Consider the following 25,444-nt stretch of genomic DNA (forward strand, 5'->3'; position numbering starts at 1 on the left):
TCCAGTACCAAAATGCACCAACACACTGATTACATTTCACACTGCTGGAAGTCCTGAAGAATTGGGCTACTGTTTAGCAAGGCAAGAAAGCATAAAACTGAAGGTCTCAAGGTATTAGTGCCTCAGTTCCTCTGCCTGTGGAGAAGAAATGGTAGTGGCAGTTAACACTGCTACACAATTTGAGGTAAAAAAATAATAAAAACTATAAGAGATATTGCGCGTGTTGTTGTATTTGAAAAAAAGCACAAGATATAATTAAAAACATCCTCTGCAGTTTACCAGTGCCTATTTTCATGTAATCTGTAGTGTGATAGTAGAGCTTGGGCAGATTTGGGGTTGCCACAGAGAGGAGGGGGGGAGTGAAGCTCCAGCACTCCAGCCTGACAGTAACACACGCTGTAACACACCGCTGGATCCTGTGCCTCTGTCTCAGCCCACCTCCACCTCCCCAGCTTGGCAGGCTGCATCACTGCCCTGCACAAAGCCCAGAAAACTTCAGAACCAGGACTTCATCCTGCAAAACACTGTACAAACAAACAGAAGCAGCAGCACAGAAACACAGAATAATTCCAGCGGGAAGGGGCCTCAAGAGGTCATCTAGTTCATGTTTTGAGGTTTGAGTTGTTTGGGTTATTTTGAAGAACAGTTTCACCAGACATAATTTTCCCCCAAGGAAGAAATTGCTCATTATACCAAGTGGGGGTTACAGACTTCAGCCGAATGACACAACATCACAGCCAGCCCTGGCTGATTACACTGCTCGGCAAAGTTTTCTAATGTGTTTAACACAATGTTTTGGTACAGCAAGTTCAAGGCAACTTTTATTTTTTTCCTCCCCTTAACCCAGAGGAAAAGCAAACAACAAGGCCCACCAGCAGAAAGAATTTTGTCTCCCCTCTCCCTCTGGATATCTCCTACTGCAAGGAGACCAATGCCAAGGGTGGGTGGCTGCCCTGGCTTCTGGGCACAGGACAAGGGCAGCAGCCTGGCACTGAAGCTCAGAATAAAGCTGTTAACATCAATTCTGTAAGAAGACACACTGATGTTCAAAGCGAAGGGCAGGCTCCATAATTCTAGGGCAATTTTTTTTTTTTTTACCAAAAATTGTTATAAAACGTTCGTTCAATGTTCTGGGAGAAAACTTTGCAGAAAGAATTCAGTAAGCACTTTGAGATCGGTACCTGCCCAAAATCCAGTTAAAGAGATTAAGTGAAGAAGGATATGGCTCGGAATAGGAAAAGGCACAATTTAGGTGTTGCGATGTTTCCGTGACACAAACCCAACCTCTCGGAGCTCGGCTTTGGCAGCAGCCCCCGGGCCGCGGGAGCCGCCGGCCCGGCCCGTCCCAGCGCCGGGCGGAGGCGGAGCTGCCAGGCCCGGAGCATGGGGAGGGCGCGGCCGGCCGGCGCCAAACACCGCCCTTCCCCGCGCTTTTGGTGGGTATGGAGCCTCCTCAGTGCTGCGTGTGCATCCCGGCGGAGCCCCGTGCCACAGCCCCGGGGTTCGGGAGAGCCCGTCCCGCCCCGTGCCACAGCCCCGGGGTTCGGGAGAGCCCGTCCCGCCCCGTGCCACACGGCCGCCCGCGGCGAGGGGACGGGGGAAGGAGCGGGCGGGGAAGGAGCGGGCGGAGGAGGGGCGGGCGGGGCGGTCTCACCGGCCGGAGCGGGGCACGGCCGCCCCTCGCAGCTCAGGGGCCGGCAGCTCGCCGCTGCCGCCTGGAGCGCTCCCTCCAGCTGCTGCTGCTGCTGCTGCCGCCCCGGCGTTGCCATGGGCCCCGGGCTCGCCCTCCCGCGGCGGAAAATGGCGGGCCGGGCGGGAGAGGTGCGGCCAGGCCCGGCCCTGCCGCACGGGCTGCGCTGCAGCTGCGAGGGGCGCTCTGCACCTCCCGGCGGCCCTGGGCTGCGGCCGGCACGGTGATTGATCCCCACGAGAAATGTAACTAGAACCAATTCTCATCTCGGAACCCCGCCGGTGATGCTCTGAGCAAGAAGCACTGAACCAGCTTGTGCTCTAGATGATCGGACCCCGGTCACGTTGTGGGAACCTTTAACCCTCATTGCTTTCTGCAGCGACGCGATCCTGCTCCCCAGTTCCCTTAGTCAAAACCAGCTGGTACCCTGGGGGTAAGCCGGGTTCCTTTGATGGGGGGATGAAAAAAGGAAGCTGTATTTCCAGAATCCCGCTTCCAGGCAGAATGAACCCTTCCCAGTCAGATTTACAGGTGTGCAGTGATAACTACATAGACCAAGTGAGCTTAATGAACCATTTAGGGTTTAATTATCCTTGTCATTAAAGAGCTGTCATAAAGCCCATTTCTACGACTTATAGGTCTCATTTTTGTTCTATCTCTAGTAGACAGAGTAATTTGTTCCCTTTTCTGAACAGCCTTCTGCATATTTAAAGACACCATGTCTTTGCTCAGTCTCCTCTGAACTTCAGTTGGTGCGATTTAGCAGTTCAAGGTATTCCAGGAGACAAAGCATCATATTTGGGCCAGGCTACATCCCTGCTCCAGGAAGAGGTTGCAATAACAAAGGAGTACCCCCTACAACACAGCCAGCAGTCACACACACCACTGCATGCGCTGACACCACCCTGATCCATTGTATTTTTGTGCCTCTGGACTGTCTATAATTAAACAGCATTTTAAAGTCTGATAGCTAGAACAGGGCAAGCTCACTAGAACTACTATAGAACTATCTACAACTAGAACTCCAACCTTAATAGAAGAATCAAAGCATTACTCGCACCTTAAAAACTGCGTGAAGCTGGGGTGTCAACATGGAAAGAAGTTTTTGCAGCCAACATCTCCTGCACTGCTGATTATTTCCACTTGCACACTAAGGGGGAATTCTGACTCCCAGTATAACCTGCTAGGATTACGACATTGCTTTCTGAGTTTCAGTGCTTCTGTCTTGCTCCCAGCAAGTTAAAAATCCACACTGCAACTAGCAGAGTGAATAAAACATCAAATGCATACTGAAACACACAACTTTATTTCAATTCCCACAAACGTACCAGCCACACAGACCCATCACTGAAAGGAAGAGACTCACACTCAAATATATGCTTAGTTTTATTTATAACATTTAAGAAATATTAACATCTCAGGATATCTGGTTTACCATCTAAGTCCAGTCATAAGCAACAAAAAAGAAAATGTTAACTATGTTTCAAATGAGCATTCTTACATTCATTCCCCCCTGTAACGTAAAGAAAATTCAGCTTTATTAAATTTGTGTTTGACTAATGGAAAAAAAAAAATCATTAAAAACACCTTAACTACCAGGCATCCTGGTTTGTTAATTTTTTTTGTTGGCACTTGTGTTCACCACAATCAAGCACTCTGGTTTGTTTGTTAAATTTTCCCCTTCTACCCAGAACTGTCTTTTTGTGAGTTTTTCTGTGGATTTTTTTATTATTTTGTTGTTGTAATTGTTTTTTGAAACATCTGGATATGTAAGCTTGTTCAAATAACTTTTAAAAAGACAAGGAATCTAGGCCTGTCTAAAAAGCTCCTTCCCTTGATAACCCACCTATGGGATTACTGACGGAAGAGTCTTGCTTTCATTTTTCTGAATCTTATTAAGCAAAAATTCATTTTAATTAATTTTAAACTGAAAAAAAGTACAGAAACACTGTATTTATTTGATGGTGTGCATAAACATTACACTCCATACATAGCAAAAATATCTTTTATTTATAATTTACATTTCAACAAGTGAAAATTTTACATTTTTACATATACCATTAAATTTTCACGCATCTACAGAACTTTCACACAATGACACCTGAAACTGTGCAGGCAATAAGAAATTTCAAATACAAAAATGTATTTATTAACCAAACAGTAGTTGAGGCCCTGCCTCAATTGGACATTTTATTCATATAAAAAGTATTCATCTTCCAGAACTAACACAGCAGCTCCTCTGTAAAAAAAAAAAAAAAAAAAAAAAAAAAAAAGAAATCATACCACAGTTTATTTAAACAGAATCCTCAGGTTCTGTTTTGATTTCTGTAGATGCAGGTGTGCTGTCTTCTGCACAAGCAGGAGGAGGGGTGGCTTCAGGTTCTTCTTTGATTTTAGGTGAGTCACAGGACTCTTCTGTTTCTTGTTTAACAATGTCCAACATTATATTTAGTGGATTTTCTGAAGGAGTCTTGCTGGGAGATGGTGTGCAATCAAATGATGATGTCTACAAAGTGAAAGTCAATGTAGCATTAGCACATTAAAATAACCATTTTTAGCCTCTCATTCTTTTTGCCTTTTTTCAAAATGCAAATATGTTGATGGTCAGGCACTCAAAATCCAAACTTCTACTTTGTCAAACTTTTAAGAAAACAAATTCACTTTTTTAATAGCATTACGTTTTTTCCAATTCCTTTGAAAAGTATCACCAAGCAGAGATGACATGCTTAACACATTACCATGGACTGATGTAACTTCCAAAGCATTAAAAATGTCACACCAATACCCACCTACTCCATTGTTAAAAATTCCTAAGATTACACATTACTTCACAATAAATCCATCAAAGCATGGCTTTGCTTTATGGCACACAAGCTGTCATGGTACTCACAACCAGAAACACATCTCAGTTAATTCTGTGTTATAAACTTGCCATGCCCAAGGCCTCCAAGTCTTAGGCAAGAGAAATGGGCAGCACATTCTGAACACATCTGCTCCCTGCAAAGCAAAGAGATGAAGCAAACAAACTGAAAGCAAAACGCTTCCAAAAATATGAAGGATTCACTTACATTCTGGTAATCTTCATAACAAGATGGATGGTAAATCTGAAAAAAAAAATTGTTATACATTTAAATATGTAAAAATAAATTATAGCAGGCTCACTGATCATGAGCTGAACAGTATCTATTATACATTATCACATAATTCATCTAGAGAAACTATGGTCTGAGCAGGCTAAGTATGGTGTCAGCTATACCTGAGACAGGATTTTGTGATGTTTATTTAGGAAATGTAATCATACAGAACCTGGTGAGGGCTGGGATTATCTGTGCACAGCTGCATGCAGGAAGAACTGAGCCCACACCCATACACAGAGACATCCATTTTTCTTTGAGCACTGCAGTGTAAGGGAGAGCTAATGAGCCCATACCAATGACACCAGGGTTTCAGGCACTTCTAAAGGCAGAGACATTTATGTGTTTGGAAGCCAGAAAAACTACAACAGGAATTCTTCAAGAGAAAAAGAGCACTTGCTGCCTACTCCTGGGGTTTTTTTCCCTGTAATTCTTCAGGGGTTTTATTATAAATAAGCATCACATATAAATAAGATCAGATTACCTTTTCATCTACCCTGATAGCATTCTTCAAGTGCCACTCTTCCTCTTCCTCATCCCAATACTGTTCAAATTGTTCTTGGCAAATTTCACAGCTCTGAAAATTATTGGAAAAACAGAGATAAATCATGTTACTGCAATTTGCTGAACACATAAAATTCAAGAACCTAGGAGGAGTCAAATAAGGTTCTTTTAAATTAAGTATATTAAGCCTACAACACAATCTTTCCTCCACACTTTAAAAATCACTTTAATAAACCTTAATTAAAAACTGAGTATGGTTTGCAGACAGAGAAAGGATCACCCTCTGGCCCTGAATACTCTTTGTCACTTGAGAAAAGTAAGCTTTACCCTCATCTAGCTAGTTAGTCTGCAAAGCATTTTGTAACAGTGTCATGGTGTCTTACTGTCATGTAAGACAATCCATTAAAGCGATTTAACTAGTTTTATTTCTGGCAATATCTTAATTCTTCCCCCTTAACCTGCAATTTCAAGTCAAACAAGGTGGAAGTTTTTAGTACTTTTGTGAAAAATTATCAACCCAGAGAATAAAGCATGAAAAAAGCTCTTTAAAATTAAAAAAAAAAGGCCTTTCTGGTTTCATAGCTAGTTCCTTAGAGACTTGGCATGTAAAACTAAATTGTAATTCTAACATTTGTATTTGATTACAACACCAATTCATCTACCAAAATACAGCTCTACTGGTTACTTCCAAGTTGTGGTATTTCTTTCTTCTAACACCTATCTGCTACCAAAAAAGAAATTTTTTGTGTTTAAAAGTACCAAAACCCCAGTAAATCCTATAGCTATTTGAGTGACAAACGAATGACAAACGACCATCAAACGACAAATCACTTACACTATTTTCTCTACATAAACATTTAGCAAATTAACACAGCATGCCCATTTCAATTTTGCTAAAACTACACAATGCCAATGGCTGCTGATTTTTTTTAACTACAGGTTTCTACTACTCCTGCCCCTGGGAAGCAACCATTACATACACAAACACAACCTATGGAGGGGCTACACAAAGGCCCTAGTATAAAGTCTACATTTAGTAACACAGTACTTTGAAAGACTAGATTCCTGCTGTCTGGCAAGCTGAAACTTACCTCCACTGCTCCAGCTGGTCCAGCTGGGACACTCTGAAACTCCTTCTCTTTGGCAGCTTCCTGCGTCTTCAACACAACCTCTTCATGAGCTTTTTCAAAGAACTGGCTTTTAGCACGCTCCTCTAGATCTGCTATTTCTTCAAATTCAATCCAGTCCTAAGGAAAATGTTCATTCTCACTCAGACATCCCAAAGTATCATATTTCATAAATGCTACTTTGTTAAAACTGAAATATCTCCCACATGCAGCATTAGCACAGGGTACTCTTTCTCACAATGCAATGCTTTAAAAACTCCTTTACCAAAAAAATCACTATCCTTCAAATTCCATTCGCAGTGGAATGAAAACAGTGCAGCAAGCAGCTTTAAACTGTTTACTGTTCATCACACAATTGCCTTTTGTATTCTGACAGGCATCTGCGGACTACTTGAAGTATCTTGTTTATCACAACCAACTCCTGTGATGATGCAAATTTCAGCTGCAATCCTACAGCACATGCAGGAATAAAGCACAGAATCCAGCCTGTAATTTATCCAGACAAATACTGCATTACTTACTGTTAAACTGTAGTACCATCTCCTGTGTGTAATTTTTCTGCTAACATCTTTTTCCGTCCGGTTCTGGCGATAATGCCAATCCAAGTGATCTGCATAAACATCTGTCTGTGAAGTGGTGAATCTCATTCCACAGGAGTAACACTGAATTCCAGTGTACAGCCGATTTATAACACTATCATAACGCCTACAAAAAGAGAGAAAAATCTCAGCACTTCTTTAAAAAAAGACAGTAAGAAACTTCTCAGTAAATTGCTTCACTTGCCTACAGTACTAGGGAAAAAGCATGGATCTGCTCCAAGTTAGAAGTACACAATATAATATTTCACCTTGATTTTCATAGCATGATCAACTTAAACATTCAAAAAACAATTGGCTCTTATTAACAATTAATGAGAAACATGCTAATGTTGTGTCTCATTCCTACTAGATTTTCTCACCTAATAATGCACAAATAGCAATGCCTTCATTTGGCCCAGCTTTACAAGCTACCACCAAATGGTATAATTAAAATCATAGAATTATTTGGGTTGGAATGGACCTTAGAAGACCATCTAGAGTTCCAACCTTCCTGCCATGAGTAGGGACACCTTCCATCAGGTTGCTCAGGGCCCCATCCAATCTGGCCTTGAACACTTCCAGGGCTGGGACATCCACAGCTCCTCTGGGCAATCTATTCCAGTGCCTCATCATCCTCTCAAGTAAAGAATTTCTTCCTACTATCTACAAGCAAATCTGTTCTTCATCTGAGATCATCTGTCCTTGTCCTGGCCTTGTGAAAAGCCCCTCTTCAGCTTTCCTTGTAGTCCCCTACAGGTACTGGAATGCTACAGTAAGGCCTCCCTGGAGCCGTTTGCTCTCCAGACTGAACCACTCCAACTCTCCGCCTATCTCACAGCAGAGGTGCTCCAGCCCTCTCATCACCCTTATGGCCTCCTCTGGAGTCACTCCCAACATGTCCCCCTTGTGTTGGGGCCCCAGAGCAGCACTGCAGGTGGGGTCTCACCAGAGCAGAGGGTGAGACTCACCTCCCTTGACCTCCCTGGGCTTCTGATGCAGCCCAGGCCTGGCTTCACTGCCTATCACAGCCTTAGTGCTGGAGTAACAAGGCACACCTTTGTGTAAAGCTAAGCTTTCCCATCTTCAACTTCTTTTTCCTTTCTCAGCTTCAACAAGGCTGACATCAAACAATGCAGGTTTAACCTCCTCAAAAGCACAAAGTGACAGATAACCTTTTAAAAGCTTTTAACTGTCTTGGATGAACTATCTAGCTCCTGCCACACTGTTATTCCTACTGTAAGCCCATTCAGCTATACTCACTGTCTAAGTTCTTCGACTATGAAGTTAGTGAGGTCTGGAACATTCTGATCTTCATTCTGATCATCATCTTCTTCTTCAGCATTTGGCTGGGCCGATGTTTCATTCGCTTCTAGAAACCATGAAGATATTATCAAAGTTTCAGTACATCATCAGAAAGAAATTATGTGCTCCTAAAAGTGGGTGGTTTTTTTTCAAATATTAATAATACAATCTGACTATGGTTATCTTCAGTTAATCAGATTATCAGTTATCTTCCCACACCATTTTAAAAAAGCATAAAAGAAAATAAGCCAGAGTTTCAATTGAGGAAAACAATATTTCACCTCAGTGTCTGGCATTAAAATTCAGTCTTCACAGATACAGAAATATTTCAGAAGATGAAAAGACCTTGTTCTTGATTATAATCAAGAACAAGTTACAAAAGCACAGCAGCAAAGACAAAACTGACTGCTCTAGATAGATGAAATGTAAATTAAACAAGATACTAAGAATTTACTCAATCACATACACTAAATTCCTTCCCAAAAATAGAGTTCCATTTAAAAAAAAAACTATACAGGAGTTCACAGAAGTGTGTTTACTCAGATTTACACCTGAGCTGTGAATAAATTCCATAGCTAGAACATAATAAATCTACATACGTGCTGAAGTGGAATCAGTTTTAGACAATTTGAGGATCCCTGTTTTCAGCAGTTTAGCAAACAACTCATTCACATCAACCTGTCCAAGGTGGTTATCAGGATATGAATGTGAAAGGCCTCCTGGGGAAGAACATAGACATTCAAGGTGGCAAAAGGTTAGCATCAGAAACTGACTTCACTTTTATCTATATACTTCACAACACAATTTTCCTGTTGCCTCCCATTTATTTCACTTTTTGTTACAAATTATTTACCAACTCTCTGCTTTATCTAGTGTTTGGCTAATTTTTTCCCTTGAAACAGGGAATCTTTGCAACAAGATTTTCTCTTCCTTCATAATGTATTCTGGAGTGCTATCTAAGCTGGTTGCCCATACACTGATCTCTACTGGATGGTGGTTCTTGAAATGCAGTATTCTCCAGGATTCATACTTCGATATTTCCCCACACTCAATACTTCATCACCTAGTTTAACCTTTTATGATGTTATTGAAGTTTTTCACTACTAACCACTCAAACACTGGAAATGTTTGCCCACCCCAGCACAGCAAGCTAGACCTACAGATTGATGCCTTCCAGAAAAACAGATCAAAACCATTTTTTTTTTGTTTTTTCAGCACAACTTGATACCCAAATCACATGGTTAATGAAAACTAACAAAAGCCTGCAGTGTTTAAGAAAATCTCCTTAAGAGATGAAGGTGCTACAGATACCACATCTAAAGCCACCTCACTGAGGAGGCTTCCCTTAATCCACACAGACCCAGTAAATCGGGACATTAAAAAATGTCATTTTTGTGGCCACCACCAAATGAACAATCCAAAAGATATAAAAGGAATTCCATTGTTACACACCTGCAGGGTTCTGGACAAAACTTCCAGGATTTGGCAAATACTGCTGACCTTGGCCATAAGGTCCTGTTTGAGCAGACATGAGAGAAACCTGTGAAAGTAAACATTTATGTAATCTTTGTATAATAATGTGACTATAAACTTATTAACTTCTAGATGTTTCTCAATCATTTCACATATATTGAACTCCTTCCAAGAATGAACCATTGTCAGTTTGGTATTGAAGAAGACCACATATAACTATATGATCTTTCCCTAATTTTAATTTCCCACTAGGAAAATTCAGACCACATCCTTGTATTGCCTAATATTAAAATAAACAAACAAAACCCTACCACAACACCTTCAACACCTTTCCTTCTACTTAACAATCACATTTTCCAAACACATTACTTCCTTTTAAATTGCTCATGTTCACCAAAATAGAACTCCTCAAGAAATTCAAGAACTCGTAAATGTCTATTAATAAATGTTACAAATAATTTTTATGAGGAACTGAACCAGCATTTAGTACAGACACACATCTTGAAAACAAGACTTTTCAGCACATCAGCTACAGTAAGCTGTAGGTAGAAACACAAGTCTTTATAACACATTTGTAATAAAAATGTTTGGAGGTTTTTTTCCTAACTGGCTGTTTTCTGGATTTACACACTGTTTAAGATTTTATCCCATTAGAGGTCTGTAGGACACATTACCTGCTTTTGTACAATCAGTAAACTCTTCACATTCATTTTTTAACCCCCGAAATTAAAAATGCTTTTGGAAATCTCTAAACTCTGCAAGAAATTACATCAGTTTCACCTATGTATAGTACCATTTACTCCTTCTGAAGAGAGCATTTCAAAGAGGCAACAGCAAAGACAACTGAACTGACAAAGCAAGATGGTGCCAAGAGAATTTTAAAAGACAACAGTGCAGTTGAGAAAGAAAGTTCAACAATGGCCCTATCTACGTCAATTCCCCCAAGTTATGGATATCTCCCTAAAACTGGCTTGTAACCAGTACTAACAGCTGCAAAAAGACAATTATTATTTTAGTCCTGTCTAACTTCACACCTCTTAGAAAAACGAATCAAGTATAATGTAATCACTTACATTAGCTTTTACACTTTATATAGAGTTCACTTTTGTTGAAATTTAATGAGAATACCAAAGGCTTCCAATTACCTGGTTTTGTTCTAATGCTGAAAATAATGATTTCAAAGACATATTCTGAACTATGAAGTGATTGCGAAGATCCAGTATTTTGTCTAATATTTAAAACAAGATTCTTGAAACACAGCAATGCACGTCCTTAAATTATCTAGAGACTTTTTTAGTTAGAAAGTGACTCTCAGCCTGTCAATGCTTTAGAAAAATATTTCATTTTTACAGGAAGAAATCGGACTAATTCTCTAAGGGAAACACTTCTGCAAGCAAAGTATTTGATGCAATCAGCTCTTACCTGATTACCTCCCATTGGCATATTACTGAAATTTCCATACTGAGGACCCTGGAGACCTTTTTCTTCAAAATAATGTCCAGCTGCTCTCAGTGGGAAGTTCTGTGCTCCTGGGCCAGCTGGCCCATTGAAATTTGGTCCGGGCGAACCATCAAATATATCAGGTCTCTGGAACTGCATTCCATGAGCTGGTCCATTGTAGCCCTGGCCAGGATGGTCAACAAACGGACCACCTTGTCCATATGGTGACATTTCTAGTCTTGAGGCAGGATGGTTAGCTACATTTTCAAAACGTGCACCCTGAAGGCCAAGGGGCAAGTCAAACCTAGAGGCTGGCTGGTGAGGTCCATCAAATCTTTGAGGTATGGCTGTTTCAAATCTTGCTTGTGCCTGTTGGCCAGATGCCAACCTTGGACCAGGCTGTCCATGAATTCCATCAAATCTTTGCAGGAGAGACAGCTGTCCAGGCTGACCATCAAATCCAGCTCCATGACAGCCATCAAATCTTGGACCAGCCCGACCAAGAGGACCATCAAATCTAAGTCCAGCTCCCTGATGTACTGGTCCATCAATCAACCTAGGACCTAGACCCGGCTGACCACGTGGTCCGTCCAGTCTCAGCCCTCCACCTGATGGTCCATGTGGTCCCTCAAACCTGAGCCCACCACCTGATGGCCCATGTGGCCCCATGGGCTGACCATGTGGCCCCTCAAATCTGAGGCCACCTCCAAGTTGTCCATGGGGCCCCAATGGCTGTAAATGTGGCCCCTCAAACCTGAGGCTACCCCCTGGTTGACCATGAGGCCCCAAGGGCTGACCATGGGGTCCCTCAAACCTGAGACCACCGCCTGGTTGACCCCGAGGCCCCATAGGTTGACCATGAGGTCCCTCAAACCTGAGACCACCTGAAGGCTGACCATGAGGACCCTCAAACCTGAGACCAACTCCAGGACCTTCAAATCTAGCCCCACCTACAGGCTGCCCAGCAGGCCCCTCAAACCGCAAAGGCCCAAGAGGTCCCTCAAACCGCAGCGGACCTCCTCCACCAACCTGGCCTGAGGGTCCTTCAAATCTCAGGGACCCTGCCAGCTGCCCTGGTGGCCCATCAAATCTTAAGGCTCCAGCTCCCCCTGCTCCTGCCAGTGGTCCATCAAACTGAGATGCACCTGTGCCCACCAAAGGCCCCTCAAATCTCATAGCAGCCTGTCCAGCTGGCCCATCAATTCTGGAACTTGAACCAGCAGCAGGACCATCAACAAAAGGACTGCCTTGTCCATCTACCGCAACCCTTGCAGCAGTCGGTCTAGGTGAGCCATCAAACAGAGGTCTGTCTTCCATCAGTGCACTTATCCTCTGCTTTGCTTCAATACCTCCAAATCTCGATCCTGGACTTTCTGGAAATGGTGCTTTCTCTGGATCTTCATACCTAGCTCTTTTGAAACGTTCAGTGAATGGTGACCTTGGTTCCTCTCGAACACCTAAAAAAACCAGAACAAATCACATAACCACTTGCTAATACACTGTCAATTACTTAACAGATACAAAATAAAGTAAAATCACATACCTGCTTGCCCAAGAAGCTGTCTTTCTTCACGATTATCAAACCTACAAAGTGCATCTCCATCTGTTTTCTGGAACTCTGCTGTACTTTTCCCCTGTTGTCTGAGAGCATCTCTAAATTCATCTGATTCTCCCCAGCTGTCATAAGGATCAGAACCCCTTGCTCCTTTAGTAGCACGCTGGTCTTCAAGTCTTCGTCGACTCTCAAGCGGTGACAGGTTTTCAGCAAATGGTCTTGTAGTGCCACTTACAGGCGAGTGCCTCCTTGACCTTTCTGCAAATGGCTCTTTTCTGTCAAACTGTGCTCCCCGCTTGGCTTTTGCCTGCTCACATTCTATTCCAGAAAGCAGTGCATCAGGTATATGATAATCCAAAATATCATCAGGATCCAACAAATCAAGCCTTGACAACGAATGCTGAACTTGTGTCCTTTTTAGTTTAGCTTTATGTTCATAATATGTTAATTCTGCATCCGATAGAAGAGGTTTCTTTTTCAAACCACATTTTTCCTCTGTAGGGCTATCCCAGACATTACATCTGTGCTTTCCTTCCTGATACTGGAACAGCTGTCGGATCTGATGAGCAACCATGAGAAACTCATCTTGTGTTATTTCACCAGATGTTAAGCGGTCATTAGCCTGTAAGATGAAGTAAAAATTTAGACGTCCAAAAAGACAAGAAAAAAACCCCCCATCTAGGACATTTCTAAGACAGATTTATTGGTATTACCTTCTTAAGTAATTCTCTTTTACTTGCAGATGTCAATTCTTTGGGAATCTGTAAATTGGCATCCACACTTAACCGGTGCTGCTGCTTCGGTGCTCGGGGTGATAGAATTCCTTTACCAGCCGGCCAGTTCTCCCGATGTCTTTGGTGAGGGGATTTAACAAGTGCTTGGTGTTCATCATTCTGCTGCGAGCTGAAAACAAGAATATATGTAAAATATAGATTATTCATTATTCAGGATGCAATGGTTCCTACTAGAACTGATCATGGCAAAACATTGCTATCACCTTAGAATCTAAGTATGCATCACCTCTGTATTTCACTAGTAGAAACAAATGAAACCTATCAACTTTAACAACCCCAACACTGCCTCTCAAAGTCAACTATACTGAAGTCAACAGGAGAATTTCCACTGACTTCACACACAAGTTGTTTAAGAGATAGTAACTTACTTTTTACTTTCCTCCCAACCAGATTTCCACCTCTTGCCTGATTTGGATCCCTGCCAGTTTTCTGCATTTTCCTTTGGATCTGGAGAAGCTTTTGCAGAATGCTGGGTGGCTGTCTCTTGGGGTCTTTCTTCTTGGGCTTTTTTCAATCTCCTTGGATCACGCACCTCTTGTTTAACATTTCTCTTATTAGAGTTTCTTTCATCTCTTGCTGCTTGTGTGCCTTCTTCAACATGAGACTGCTTAGGGCCTATCTGACGTATCTTTCCAATTTTAGGAGTCGATGAAGTAGGAGATAAACTCCGAAGTCTTCTTTTAGGTGATCTCCTCTCTCGTCTTTTTGGAGAGTGTGTAGATGGTGATCTTGCCTTAGGAGAGCGTGATCGTGACCGTTTTCTACTACCTGATCTTCCTTGTTTCCCACCCTGTTTTTCTGACTCCTCTGTAGTTGCGTCTTGTTTCTGAACAGCACCATTAATCACTTTATTTCTGCTCCCTACTGGTCTATGTTCGCAAGTCTTATGCTCCTCTTTTTCCTTCTTTTCTGTACTTCTCCTCTTTTCTTTGACCTCCTCTTCCTTCCCTTCTGACTTATCCTGAAGATGTCTTTTCAGTCTTGGATCCCGCTTACTGATGTCAGAAACCTTAGTGCTTTCACATTCCTGGTTTTTACTGTCTTTAGTATCGGGCAGCTTATTTTTCAAAGGGGATGGCGATTTAGATTTTGCTTTGGACTGTTCAAGTTCTTTCTTCTGTGTTTTTTCACTTGCCTTTGATTTTTCTGACTTCGTTGAGTTCTGTTTTTCAGCCTGTGCTGTTTTGTTTCCCTTGGTCTCAGACTGACTGGTCACACTTGGTGAAAATTCTTTCCTGTGAGATTGATCTTTAGTATGAGAAGAATGTTGACCCATTCTATTAAGCCGAGGATCCCTGTTCACTATTTTGATGTCATGAAGTGGAGGACTTGGGGATGGTTTGTTTTTTTCAGATTGCACAGCAGTTTGATGAGGTGGTTTAACTGTCATATGAGGTGTGGGAGACATGTGTTGCTTGGAAGGTGCTGGAACTGAAGCTATACTAGATGATCCCTGCTGAACACTAAGAGATACAGCCTGAAATTGGAAAAAAATCCAGCATTAATCTGTATGCCACAACTCCTACCCAGAGGTGCTAATATTCTGTCTCAAAACCAAAACTGTAATAGCCATGTCTTGAGAGTTATGAGCTTCAGCCATTTAACAAATTGACCCACTAATTGCTAACTATAAGCACTAAAATAATGCAGTACCATTACAAATCAAATTCAAACACAGTGCAAGATCATTAATGTAAACACTGGAAAAGATGTAAATTTGGCACAAGTTCCAGTTACAGTGCTAGCTTTCCTGTATTTTCCACATGTCTAGGCAACTCAGCTGCCAAGTATCCTATTTTCACACTTCAGTTCCAAGATGCTTTATTTTGTGTTGTCAACTATCAACACAGCAAGACTTCCAACTACTGCCAACCAAGGAACCGACTTTGCTTACAAACGATCAGGCTCCCTTGTTCTTTGGGAACAAACATATTTGAAATACCCCAGCTCACTGTCAGTTGCAAGAGGTGAAGGGTGGAATATCACAGTCAGGTATCATTCTGAAGAGAGATTAAAACCAAACCACAAGAATTGTTTATTATCTTGAAATCTTAATACTTAAGATTTCAAGATAATAAAAACTGTTCAGGAATCCCAGCTCACCTTGCATTGCTGTGGTAGTCCTAGAACAGCTACGCTTGCCTAACATGAGCGAAAACCAATGTACTGTACTTACCAGTACAGTCAAGTACTCTCCAAAAGAGAGACCCCAACTACCCAAGTTTTATCAACTATCCTACTCACCAACTGTGCTTTAGTCTGTTCCAGCTCCAGCTCTAGTTTTTTTTGCTGAAGTTCTAACAACTGTTTTTGCTTTGCAAGCAATTGCTGCCTTATCAGTTGCTCCTGTGTCAAATTCTTTTGTATTTCAGGAACAGCTGGAGGAGTGGAGGCACCAGAAGTGACAGCAGAGGTAGGTGCATTAGATTCCTCTGGCTAAAAACAAAACAAAGAAAAATTACTTTTAAAATCCTAATAAAATCAACTAAATCCATCTCCTTTCAGTGTTTTCATGATCCAGTACTGGGACTTAGTTCATACAGCAGCTGTAAACTGCAATTTTTTTTGCCCCACGATGATTTGCCTACTTTGACAGGTGTAGGGAATTTAATATCAATTCCTCCATGTTCCAAAGCCTATAACTCAGTTAATAAATTAAAAAAACCAAACCCTTCAAATATTTTGAATTTATAAATTTCTCTTACCTGTTTACAAAGGTCAGATAATTCATTCTTAATATTCTAAATTGTCAAAAAGCAGCACACAAACAATGAAAACTACATGTATTACCGTCTGTTCTTCCAGAAGGCAGAAAAACTTACCGATTTATTTAAAAACTTAGGATTCACATGGATGCTAGAAGTATTCACATTTGGGGGCAGAGGTTTAATTGGCCAGGCAGGATCTAATGAGTTGACTCTGACATCAAGTGCATATAGTTTCTTCAAAGGAAAAATATCATCCCATGTGGAGCGTAATTTAAATAAACTTTTCCTAGTATTTTCATCCACCTAAAACAATAAAACAATTCTATGGCTTGTTAAGTTAATATAAAACAATTTCTTAAATTTTTCTGTAGAACTTAAGACTTCATTCATTTCCTATTTCTATCTTGTCATTTCAACATACTGAACTTGCTACACAAAATTTATAAGCAGTGCAGACAACACATCTCTATTAATGGAATCAGTGACAGAAGCTCAAATGTGCAATTGCTGTTTCAAGGCCATTTGAAGATTTTATTTTGTATTACCATGCTCTGAGAATTTTCTTTCAACTTTTCCATTAGCAAAATTCTCATTTTACTGGCCCAACTTCTGTGGAAAAAAATACAGTAACAAAGGTATTGAAAGGCAACCGCCTCTGAGACAATACATCATTCAAGTGTTTGTGCTGGAGTATAACAATGACAAACAGATCAATAAAAAACAAACTGAATGGAAAAAAGGTGTTTTGCTCAGCTGTTTAGTCACTGAAGGATTTTTTTCTAACAAATGCAATAAAATGAGTATTAGCTAAAATGAAGTCAATTACTATTTCAGTTCAGCTGCAGAATTAGACCCATCTATGTATGAGTCACAGATCAAATGTACTTGTAGATCCAGAGGCCCATTTTATCTCTTTACACACAACTGGATTATCTCATGGCAGCTAAATTAGAAATTTACAATAAAGCAAAATTTAGTTCATCTTGTAACTTAAATGGCTCAATTGAACAGTAAATAAAAAATATTAAAGGACAAAATACATGCAGCTGTCAAATTTCAAAATCCCAATTCAATCATTAAGCATTGCCCATGTAGATGATTTTTGCTGCCATTTTCAGATGTTAGACCTAGAGACTCAGAATATTCTGGAAAATTAGAAGGTTCATTTTGGGTAAGAACAGGAGCTTCAATAAAAGTAATTCGTACTTAGTAATTGGTGGATGACGCCTCTATAGAATTTTCCATGAGAGGCTTCACTGAAGCTCACTGCAAAAATGTGCAGGAATGACTAAGCAAACAGTTTGACTTCAAGTGTCTAAAGATACCTTAGTGACCATTTACTGATAAAACCCAAATCTGTAACAATGCCTGTGCTGGAATTCTACTCACATCTTTTAACCAACTAAGCTATTAGAAATGACTGCCACTTTACACATCTAACTAGTACACATAAATAGTTCTATTTAGCTTACTAGCAAATTAACACATAAAACTCTGAAGATGAGTTGTTATCCAGAGCTTCAATCAGCTGCAACTTTAAACACAACTCAGTAGAAGAGCATTCACAACTTAACACCAAAAACCAGGTAAATCTATCTCTATCTGCTCTACACACAGGAGCTTAAATCTTCTACAATCACGATCACAATCTATTCCTCACTTCATCACACACTTTACATCTGAAAACCATATATAAAGCATACTGGGATTTCAGATCCTCAGATATGTAATGATAAATATGCAAAAGCTTCATTCATCTCATTCTTATGGAACATCACTTTCTTCTAACATACAAGAAACCACAGAAGTTAACCCTTCATTTCTGATCCAATTTAAAACCCATTCAAGTCCAGCCTTTCAAAACCTGGGACTTTGATATGCTCTTCTCACAGAGGAGTATGCACAATTACTTCACTAGGCTTCAAAATTAAGAGCCAGAATTAAAAGATATGGCAGCAGCTTTCAATGTTGAATGAAATGAAAACTTATTTATAATACAGTCACTCATTTTAAGGTCCTTCTCTCACACAGTCACAGCACTTTTTTCAGCTGACAGACCACCAAGAGAGAACCAGGTGCCAGTGCTACTCCCTCTTGAGTTTAAGCACTCATTCTGCACAATGTGAATTGTGTAAATCAAACAAATCTAACTACAGGAGAGTGAAGCTTTGAGAAATCCAGAAAAAGTCAATTTTCAGTCTATTCTTGGCATAAGGACTATTAACTATCTTAAAAATAAACCAAATATTTGTAATTAATTGGTCTATACGTTACAAAAAGTCCATACAGCTAAGCCATCAACAGTCAAAATCCTGTTAGTACAATCTTGCCTGGACAGGAAAGCTACTGATGTTTACACACCAAATTAAGTAATACTTTACATCTTTCAGCTAAACATGCTTGATAGCAGAAGGAATAATTTTTTACAGTATAGATATACTGAGATTTATAAAAACTAATCAATTTGTATAGTTCACCACACAAAACAAACCCAAACCTGAAATAATGTACTTATTTTACCAGGAACAAATTTTGCTTAGAATACAGTACTTTTCTGAAAGTGTATATACCTTTTCAAATACACAAATAAATGTTGCAACTAGGTTTTTAGTAAATGCTGTGAGATACTCTCTTCCCACATTCTTGACAATGGAATCCATTAGGTACATAACGGGTAGCTTCTCTGATGCAGGAGCCTGGAGTAATAAGAAGAAACTGAGAAGTTTAGTACAACAAAAACATACTTTAACTTTTTCAAATAAAGGGATTACCAATCCCAGAAATACAGACCTCTCTTTTTTGTTGCCACTATAAATACCAAGGGATTTTGTTTGGGATTTTTGTTTATACAAAAACTTAATCTGAAAAATGGATACTCAGTTCAAAGTATAATGCAGTGGGTCTTTCACAAAAAAAATTAAAAAAAAAAAAAGAAAAAGGAACACCTTAGGTTAATTTGTTTGTGTATCAAAGCTTTGGAAAAAGGGGGGGAAAAAAAGGAGGAAAAAAGAAGCCCATGAGACAGAATTGCCACTAGTGTACCGAGTGTAACCTTTCCCTTGAGGAAGCAACTTAGCAGGAAACCATCGTCAGCACTTCAAGGAACTTCTAAATATTGCTTATAATTCAAACCTCCTGGATGGATTTTTCTGGATTTCACACAACACAAATTAGACTTCTGGCAAATAGCCCAAGTCAGTGAACTTCTGCAGCAGTAAATTATATGGTGATTATCACAGTTTTTCGTAAATTACACGCAGAAAAGGTTGCAATTATTTCACTGTAATCCAACCGGACATAGCAGAGAGTCCCATTCTCTCTTGGCACTTGCAGATGGCGATGGTTCTGATTTCCAAAATGCATGCAAAAACAGTCAGGATAGAGTTCAAAATTCAGTCAAAACTCAGTCATCTGTTCGACTGAGTAAACGCACAGACAAGCTCAGGAACTGCAACCACCATTTTCATAGAAGGTTGTCTTCAAACTCTGGACACAGCTTTGCTACAGGAGGCTTGGGGGCTTTTTAGTTTGGTTTTGGTTGGGGTTTTTTAAAATTCTTTTTCAAAACTCATACCAAGTTTGTGCAGTAAGTGTGGTGACCCTGGACCACTACAGCAACTTCCAATTTACAAAAAGCAGTACTGGACCAATAGAAGTGGTTTTAATGCTTGCCAGTGGCTTTCACAAAGTAGAAGGCACAGCAAAGTTCCAAAAAACATCAGCAAGTACACAGACTTGTTGAAGAGGACACGGGAGACAACACAAGTAGTGTGTGTTGACCATGAACCCCTGGGAAGAGCATCCACTTGTAATACTTTAAGTTCCCTTCACCATCTGGTAAGGTCTGGATAAAAGCAGAACAACTTCACCCACTGCTCATTTTAAACAGAATAGGCTACTAGATTAATTAAGACACCTTACTTGGCAGGCAGGCCCATTATGCAGACACGTGTGTGAAGTGCTACTGCTTCACCATTTTAAATGCAATTCCTTCCCCTTTGAGGTGGTTCACAGAAGGGCACTCACTCAACAGTAATTTTTACATGGGCAATCGGGCTTCCTCACCCTTCCAAGTGTACTAATTTACCATGACCTGAAACTTATTATTGAAGAGGGCAGAACCCCTTGTTAGTTGGGGTGGCAGGGTAGGGGGGAGTGTCACTGCCTTCAAACATATTGGAAAAAAGTAGAAACAGGCAGGTGATGCATTTTGTGCAGAAAAAGACAAAAACCCAGCTACATTAGCTAAAACTAATTGCAGCACATTAGAAGCCAATTTCACGCTGTGACGTAACACTGAACTGTAAACAACCTAATGTGCAAGTGTTAGAAAAATGCATCACTTAAGTCTCAGATATAGAAGATTATGGATCTGCAGCTATTTAAAATGTCTGTGGAACACTGGCTTCTTCTTTGAAGCAGTCTGCACAATGGCACATTAAAAACACTCCAGCTCTGAGTGCCCTCTTTTATAACAAAACGACAGTGCACCACTTCTGACTTTTAGTCAGTGTGTTAGACACACAAAGCTCTCCCAGAAGTACCTATGCCCAAGAGCTACTCCCCAAGCTGAATTCTTCCATTTCACCAGTGCAGGAAAGCAGCTCACTACACTCAGCTAAGCCGGAAGTTTGAGATGCTGGGGAAGCATTAGTAGCAAAAGCACTGAAAGAAGTGTGACTGTCCCTGTCCTCATGCATCAGCCTGTGACAGCAATCACACAGAACCACCACCACCTAGGTAAGGAAGCCAACTTCCACCTACGGAGCACAGTTAGCGGCCCAGCAGCATACCCTGCTCCAAACATAAGCTATTCAGGTGTCGCAGTTTAACAAACAGGACTTAAATACGGCTGGAATATTTAAGTCTTCTCTTCTGGAAGTGTTTATTATGTCAAGGGATCTAGCAGGTATTTCAGTAACCACAAGAGGGAATCCCACACCGGAATGCATTTTGTTTCCAGGAGGTCTCTGCAGCACCCCCAAGCAAGAAAGATGCCCGCACGACTCTAACCAAAGGCAGGGAGGCGCCGCATAACCACCAGAACGCAGAAGAACACTAACTCTGAGCTCAGCATATTATTAAAGACTTCTTTACAAAACTCCCACTGTTCCTTCAAATAACGTAGGAAAGCTATTGTTGGAAATGTGTGGCTTTTTTTTATTAGTTTCCTAAAAGATTTCAAGTTTAAAGTAATATCTGGCAATTCAACCCCAAGTCACAAACTTGTAAAAAAATTTGTTAAAAAAAAGAAAAAAAAGCAACTTTGTATACAAAATGGGTCTTGGAAACAAACTCTGCACTATACAATGGTAAATAAAAAGACAAATACATATTTCACACTTTTTATTTACAAACTTTATAATACCAGTCACACATTTCAGAACCATTTATTAAATAGTAAAGCAGACCACTCAAGTTTTACACTAAACAAACTGTCTCCAGGCAACACTTTTTAAAAGTGGCTTAGTAAAGGAGATCACTTTCCCAGAAACAACTAAAAACTTGCCTTGAATAAACTACAGTCATAAACAGTAACTAGGCAAAACTAACCATTGATACAGGTTTTAAGACATCCTTTAAAAAACCCCCACACTTCAGGGCAGGTTCTAAATTACCCAGAAATGAAAAAAAAAAATTGACAGCATTGTTATTTCATCACAAATCATTTTATATACATCCACTGCCCTTTAGGAGATATAATGGTGAGAGCTATTAGATTATGAGGTCACCTCCCCAAGGAATGGCAAAGCTCAGCCACTGGCAGCATTTAAAACTAGACTGGAAGAGGTCTGTGGCACACTAAAAAAGACAACCTGCATTGATAGAAAGATAAGATTAAGTATCTTAAAAGATGTTTCCCACGCCCATGATTAAATAGTACAATTCTCACCATTATAAACCACGATTAAAGCCAAAGAAAAAAGCCTTTTAACACCTGAGATCAGAGGGAGCAAGGGAAACAACGGGGGAGGGGTGGCTGGCAGGAATACGGGGGAGGGGGATTGAAAGAAGAACCCTTTTCTTATAAAATGCTCGCTAAAAAGGTGCTGCAAACCCCCATGCATGTACAGTGGCTGACTGATGTCAGCAACTGCCTGGGCTGGGCTCAGAGGGAGCCTCCTCTTTCCCTTTTTTATATCATGTGCCTTTCAGACGCCATGTTAGGATCCTACAGGCTGCTGCAGTTTCTACAGTCAGGGAGAATTTCTTCTATCACATCCTCAACTAGTAAACTTCTCTAGCCAAAATAAATTAAACACGCACACAACGCTAGTGCTACTCGGGGCACAGATCACCTGAAATCCGAACAGATTATCCCAAGCCCACAGAATTTTCTCTACCGAGGCAGAGCAAAACAACCCCCATCACCACCACACACTCTTCTCTAACCGAAAGAGATGTTCACCTCTCACCCAAAAACTTTTTTACGATATAAGGGAGCCTCCACCCCTCAATTAATCTCGCACAGGGACCGCACTGGGGAAATAGCTTTAGCTTATACTTAAAGGTCACTATACTTAGCCCTTCAGTGGCGGACAATTTGCGCTCTAGAAACTTAATCTTATATTCCTTTTAGACCACCCCCCAAGAAAAAACCCAACTCTCCACGAGATCTCCCCATTCATGTCCTCTCTAATGATTGCAGTATCCACCTACTGTAAAAATCCCTAAAACGCCAGGGTTTAGTCACCAGATTCGGACACCGAATCCTGCCTGCGTGTCGAGGAAAGCCCCGCTCCAAGGGCGAGAAGTGCAGCTGCCCAGTCACTGCCGGGCCGCCATGTTGTGCCTGCTATTTACGCGGGGCTCCCAGCGCCAGCCACGCTGCCCTCCTCCCTCAGCTCTTCCTGGGGCCAGTCCCAAAGCCTTCCCTACTCCCAACAGGCTGGTGTGGGGGCTGCTCCCCTCCCTCGAGTCCCCTGCTCCCTATACCACGGGGGAGTAAAGAAGCAGCAGCAGCACCCTTAAGCTTCGCGATGGAAGGAGGAGCCCCCGGCCGCCGCCTCGCCTTGCTCCCTGATCCCAGCTGAGACACGCTTCCCTCCTCCGCCTGTTTCCCGCACGGCGACCCCCGGCCTCCTACACGCCCGTCCTCCCCCAGCTCCGTCCAAACCCTGCTCTCTCTGTTCGCCCCCTCACTACCAATACCCCCTCCCCTCGCCCGGCACTACTTCCTAGGCCCCCCGCCGCCCCAGCCCAGCCATGCCCACCCGCCCGAGCGTCTCCCCCCTCTCGGGCCCCATCTCCCGACCCTCGGGCCCTCTCGTCCCCCGGCCCTGCCGTGTCCCCCTGAACCGCCTCGGCCGCTCGGCTCCCCCCGCGCCTGTCCTGCGGGCCCCCTGGCCGCCCTACCCCGCTGCCCCGGCCGGTCCCCCCAGCAGTATAGGTAGGAGTAGTAGTCGGTGGAATATAAAAACCTTGGCGATTTGCGCCTCGATCAGGGAGACGATGTCCTTGGCGAAGGGCACGTTCTCCTCGGCCAGGATGGTCAGCATGTTGATGTGCGGCTTGCTGTTGAACGTCAGGTCCTCCAGCGACGACTGGTAGTCGCGGCACGCGTCCTCCCGGGCCTCGCTGCTGCCAGCGCTGCTCTCCGGGGCCGACATGCTGCTCCGACCAGGACCCGACCCACCGACCGACAGCCCCCTCCCCGCGATCCCCCGCCGCCGCCGCCGAGCGATGCCGATGCCGCCCCCCCGCCGCTGCCGCTGGGCTCCTCTACCGCATCCTCCACGCCGAGGCTCCCGCTGGCTGCGCTGCCGGTGCCGCCGCTCCTCAGGCCGCCGCCGGCTCAGTCTCCGCGCTCACAAAATGGCGGCGGCGGGCACGGCTCGCGAACCGCTTCCCGCAGCCGTTGCGTCATGTGAAATTGTGCTCAGGAGAGGGGCCGGCGCCTTGGAGAGGCCCTTTTGTCCGCCGGACGCGCCCTGATTGGCTGGCGCCCCGCCTGCGCGGCTCGCCATTGGCTCCCCCGTTACCACAGCGGCTCCCGATTGGCTGGCACCGCCCTTCCTCACCGCTGACAGGCTCCTGCGCCCGAGTGCCGCTCTCGCACGCGCGTCCCGACTCGCCATTGGCCACGTCTCCCGTCCCGCCCCGCCGCTTCCTCCCGCCTTCCCGCGCTGCCCCGAGCGCTGATTGGTGCCGGGCGCAGCCCCGCCTCCCTCCCGCGGCCCGCCCCGCCCGCCGCTGGCTCAGCCCCCACAGCCCCCACACGGCAGCGGCCGCTCCCAGGGCGCTGGGTTTGCCCCGCCGCATGGGAAGCGCCTGGGCGCGGAGCAGTGGCCGTAGATAAAACCACAAGAAGGTCCACCTCAGCACGAGGAAGAACTTTTTTTACGTTGAGGGTGGCAGGCTGCTCTGGGAGTTTTGTGGAATCTCCTTCTCTGGAGACATTCCAAACCCAACTGGACGCGTTCCTGTGTCACCTGCTCCCAATGGCCCAGCCTGGGTGCGGGGATTGGAATAGGCGATCTCCAGAGCTCCCTTCCAGCCCTGGCAATCCCGTGGTTCTGTGGCTCGTTCGCCTCGGCAAGGGCCCTGCCCGCCGTGTTTCTCGATGCCATCCCTTTAAGCAGTCACCGCTGGCACCAGTGTGTTCCCAGGTCTGCACAGAGCCGGGAGCCGCAGGAGAGAGCTGGGAATAAGGGGAGCGAGAGAAGAGTAACAAAACCTGCCTTTCCTTGGTCATTAGATTTGCCCAAAGCTACCTCTTGGAAGTGAAGTTGCTTGCCAAGCATTTTCAGGTGTAGCCATTCCTTCCCCCCACACTTCCTATTCCTTGGTAACTGGAGAGCTGTCAGCGTGTGAAACCAGGCAAGGGGTGAATGCTTCATTAAAATACACTGCATAAAACACATCATGCGAGATCGTGTTTAAAGTGCAAATTGTGTATATGTTTATACATACAAGCATAAATATATTCTGCAAATATAGTAGAAAGATAGTAAAAACGTAAGCCTGGTACATTTCTGACAAGAACTGCTGCTTGTTGTTTTATATGGCTAAAAAATTCAGTTTGTGTGTTCATGATGTTTGTATGCCCTTTATGAAAACCAGAGAAGGCGGGACCGGGAAATGCAATGGCATCTTCTATTTGCCTGTTGAATTGCATGTTCATGTTTGTTCCTGGAAG

At 42.8% G+C, this 25,444-nt stretch overlaps 1 protein-coding gene across 2 annotated transcripts; it reads right to left on the reverse strand.

Annotated features, from left to right (window-relative positions):
• Positions 1–3,972: 3,972 nt before the first annotated feature.
• Positions 3,973–23,943, reverse strand: PCF11 (PCF11 cleavage and polyadenylation factor subunit). Of its 2 annotated transcripts, none has more exons than XM_058822304.1 (16): positions 23,727–23,943; positions 18,876–22,121; positions 16,420–16,608; positions 15,842–16,033; positions 13,966–15,074; positions 13,517–13,706; positions 12,792–13,425; positions 11,231–12,705; positions 9,788–9,875; positions 8,935–9,054; positions 8,294–8,402; positions 6,977–7,160; positions 6,420–6,575; positions 5,309–5,401; positions 4,759–4,794; positions 3,973–4,196 (listed from the first exon to the last, which is right to left on the reverse strand). In XM_058822304.1, exons 2-16 carry the CDS (start codon positions 18,972–18,974, stop codon positions 3,984–3,986), a joined length of 4,887 nt encoding a protein of 1,628 aa, XP_058678287.1. In that variant the 5' UTR covers positions 18,975–22,121; positions 23,727–23,943; the 3' UTR covers positions 3,973–3,983. The 2 variants fall into 2 exon arrangements, with proteins under 2 accessions (XP_058678287.1, XP_058678279.1); XM_058822296.1 differs by having other exon boundaries at positions 18,876–19,001; positions 23,727–23,935.
• Positions 23,944–25,444: the final 1,501 nt, after the last annotated feature.

The sequence above is a fragment of the Ammospiza caudacuta genome, chromosome 2, assembly GCF_027887145.1.
Source record: "Ammospiza caudacuta isolate bAmmCau1 chromosome 2, bAmmCau1.pri, whole genome shotgun sequence".
In the NCBI taxonomy this organism is placed as follows: domain Eukaryota; kingdom Metazoa; phylum Chordata; class Aves; order Passeriformes; family Passerellidae; genus Ammospiza; species Ammospiza caudacuta.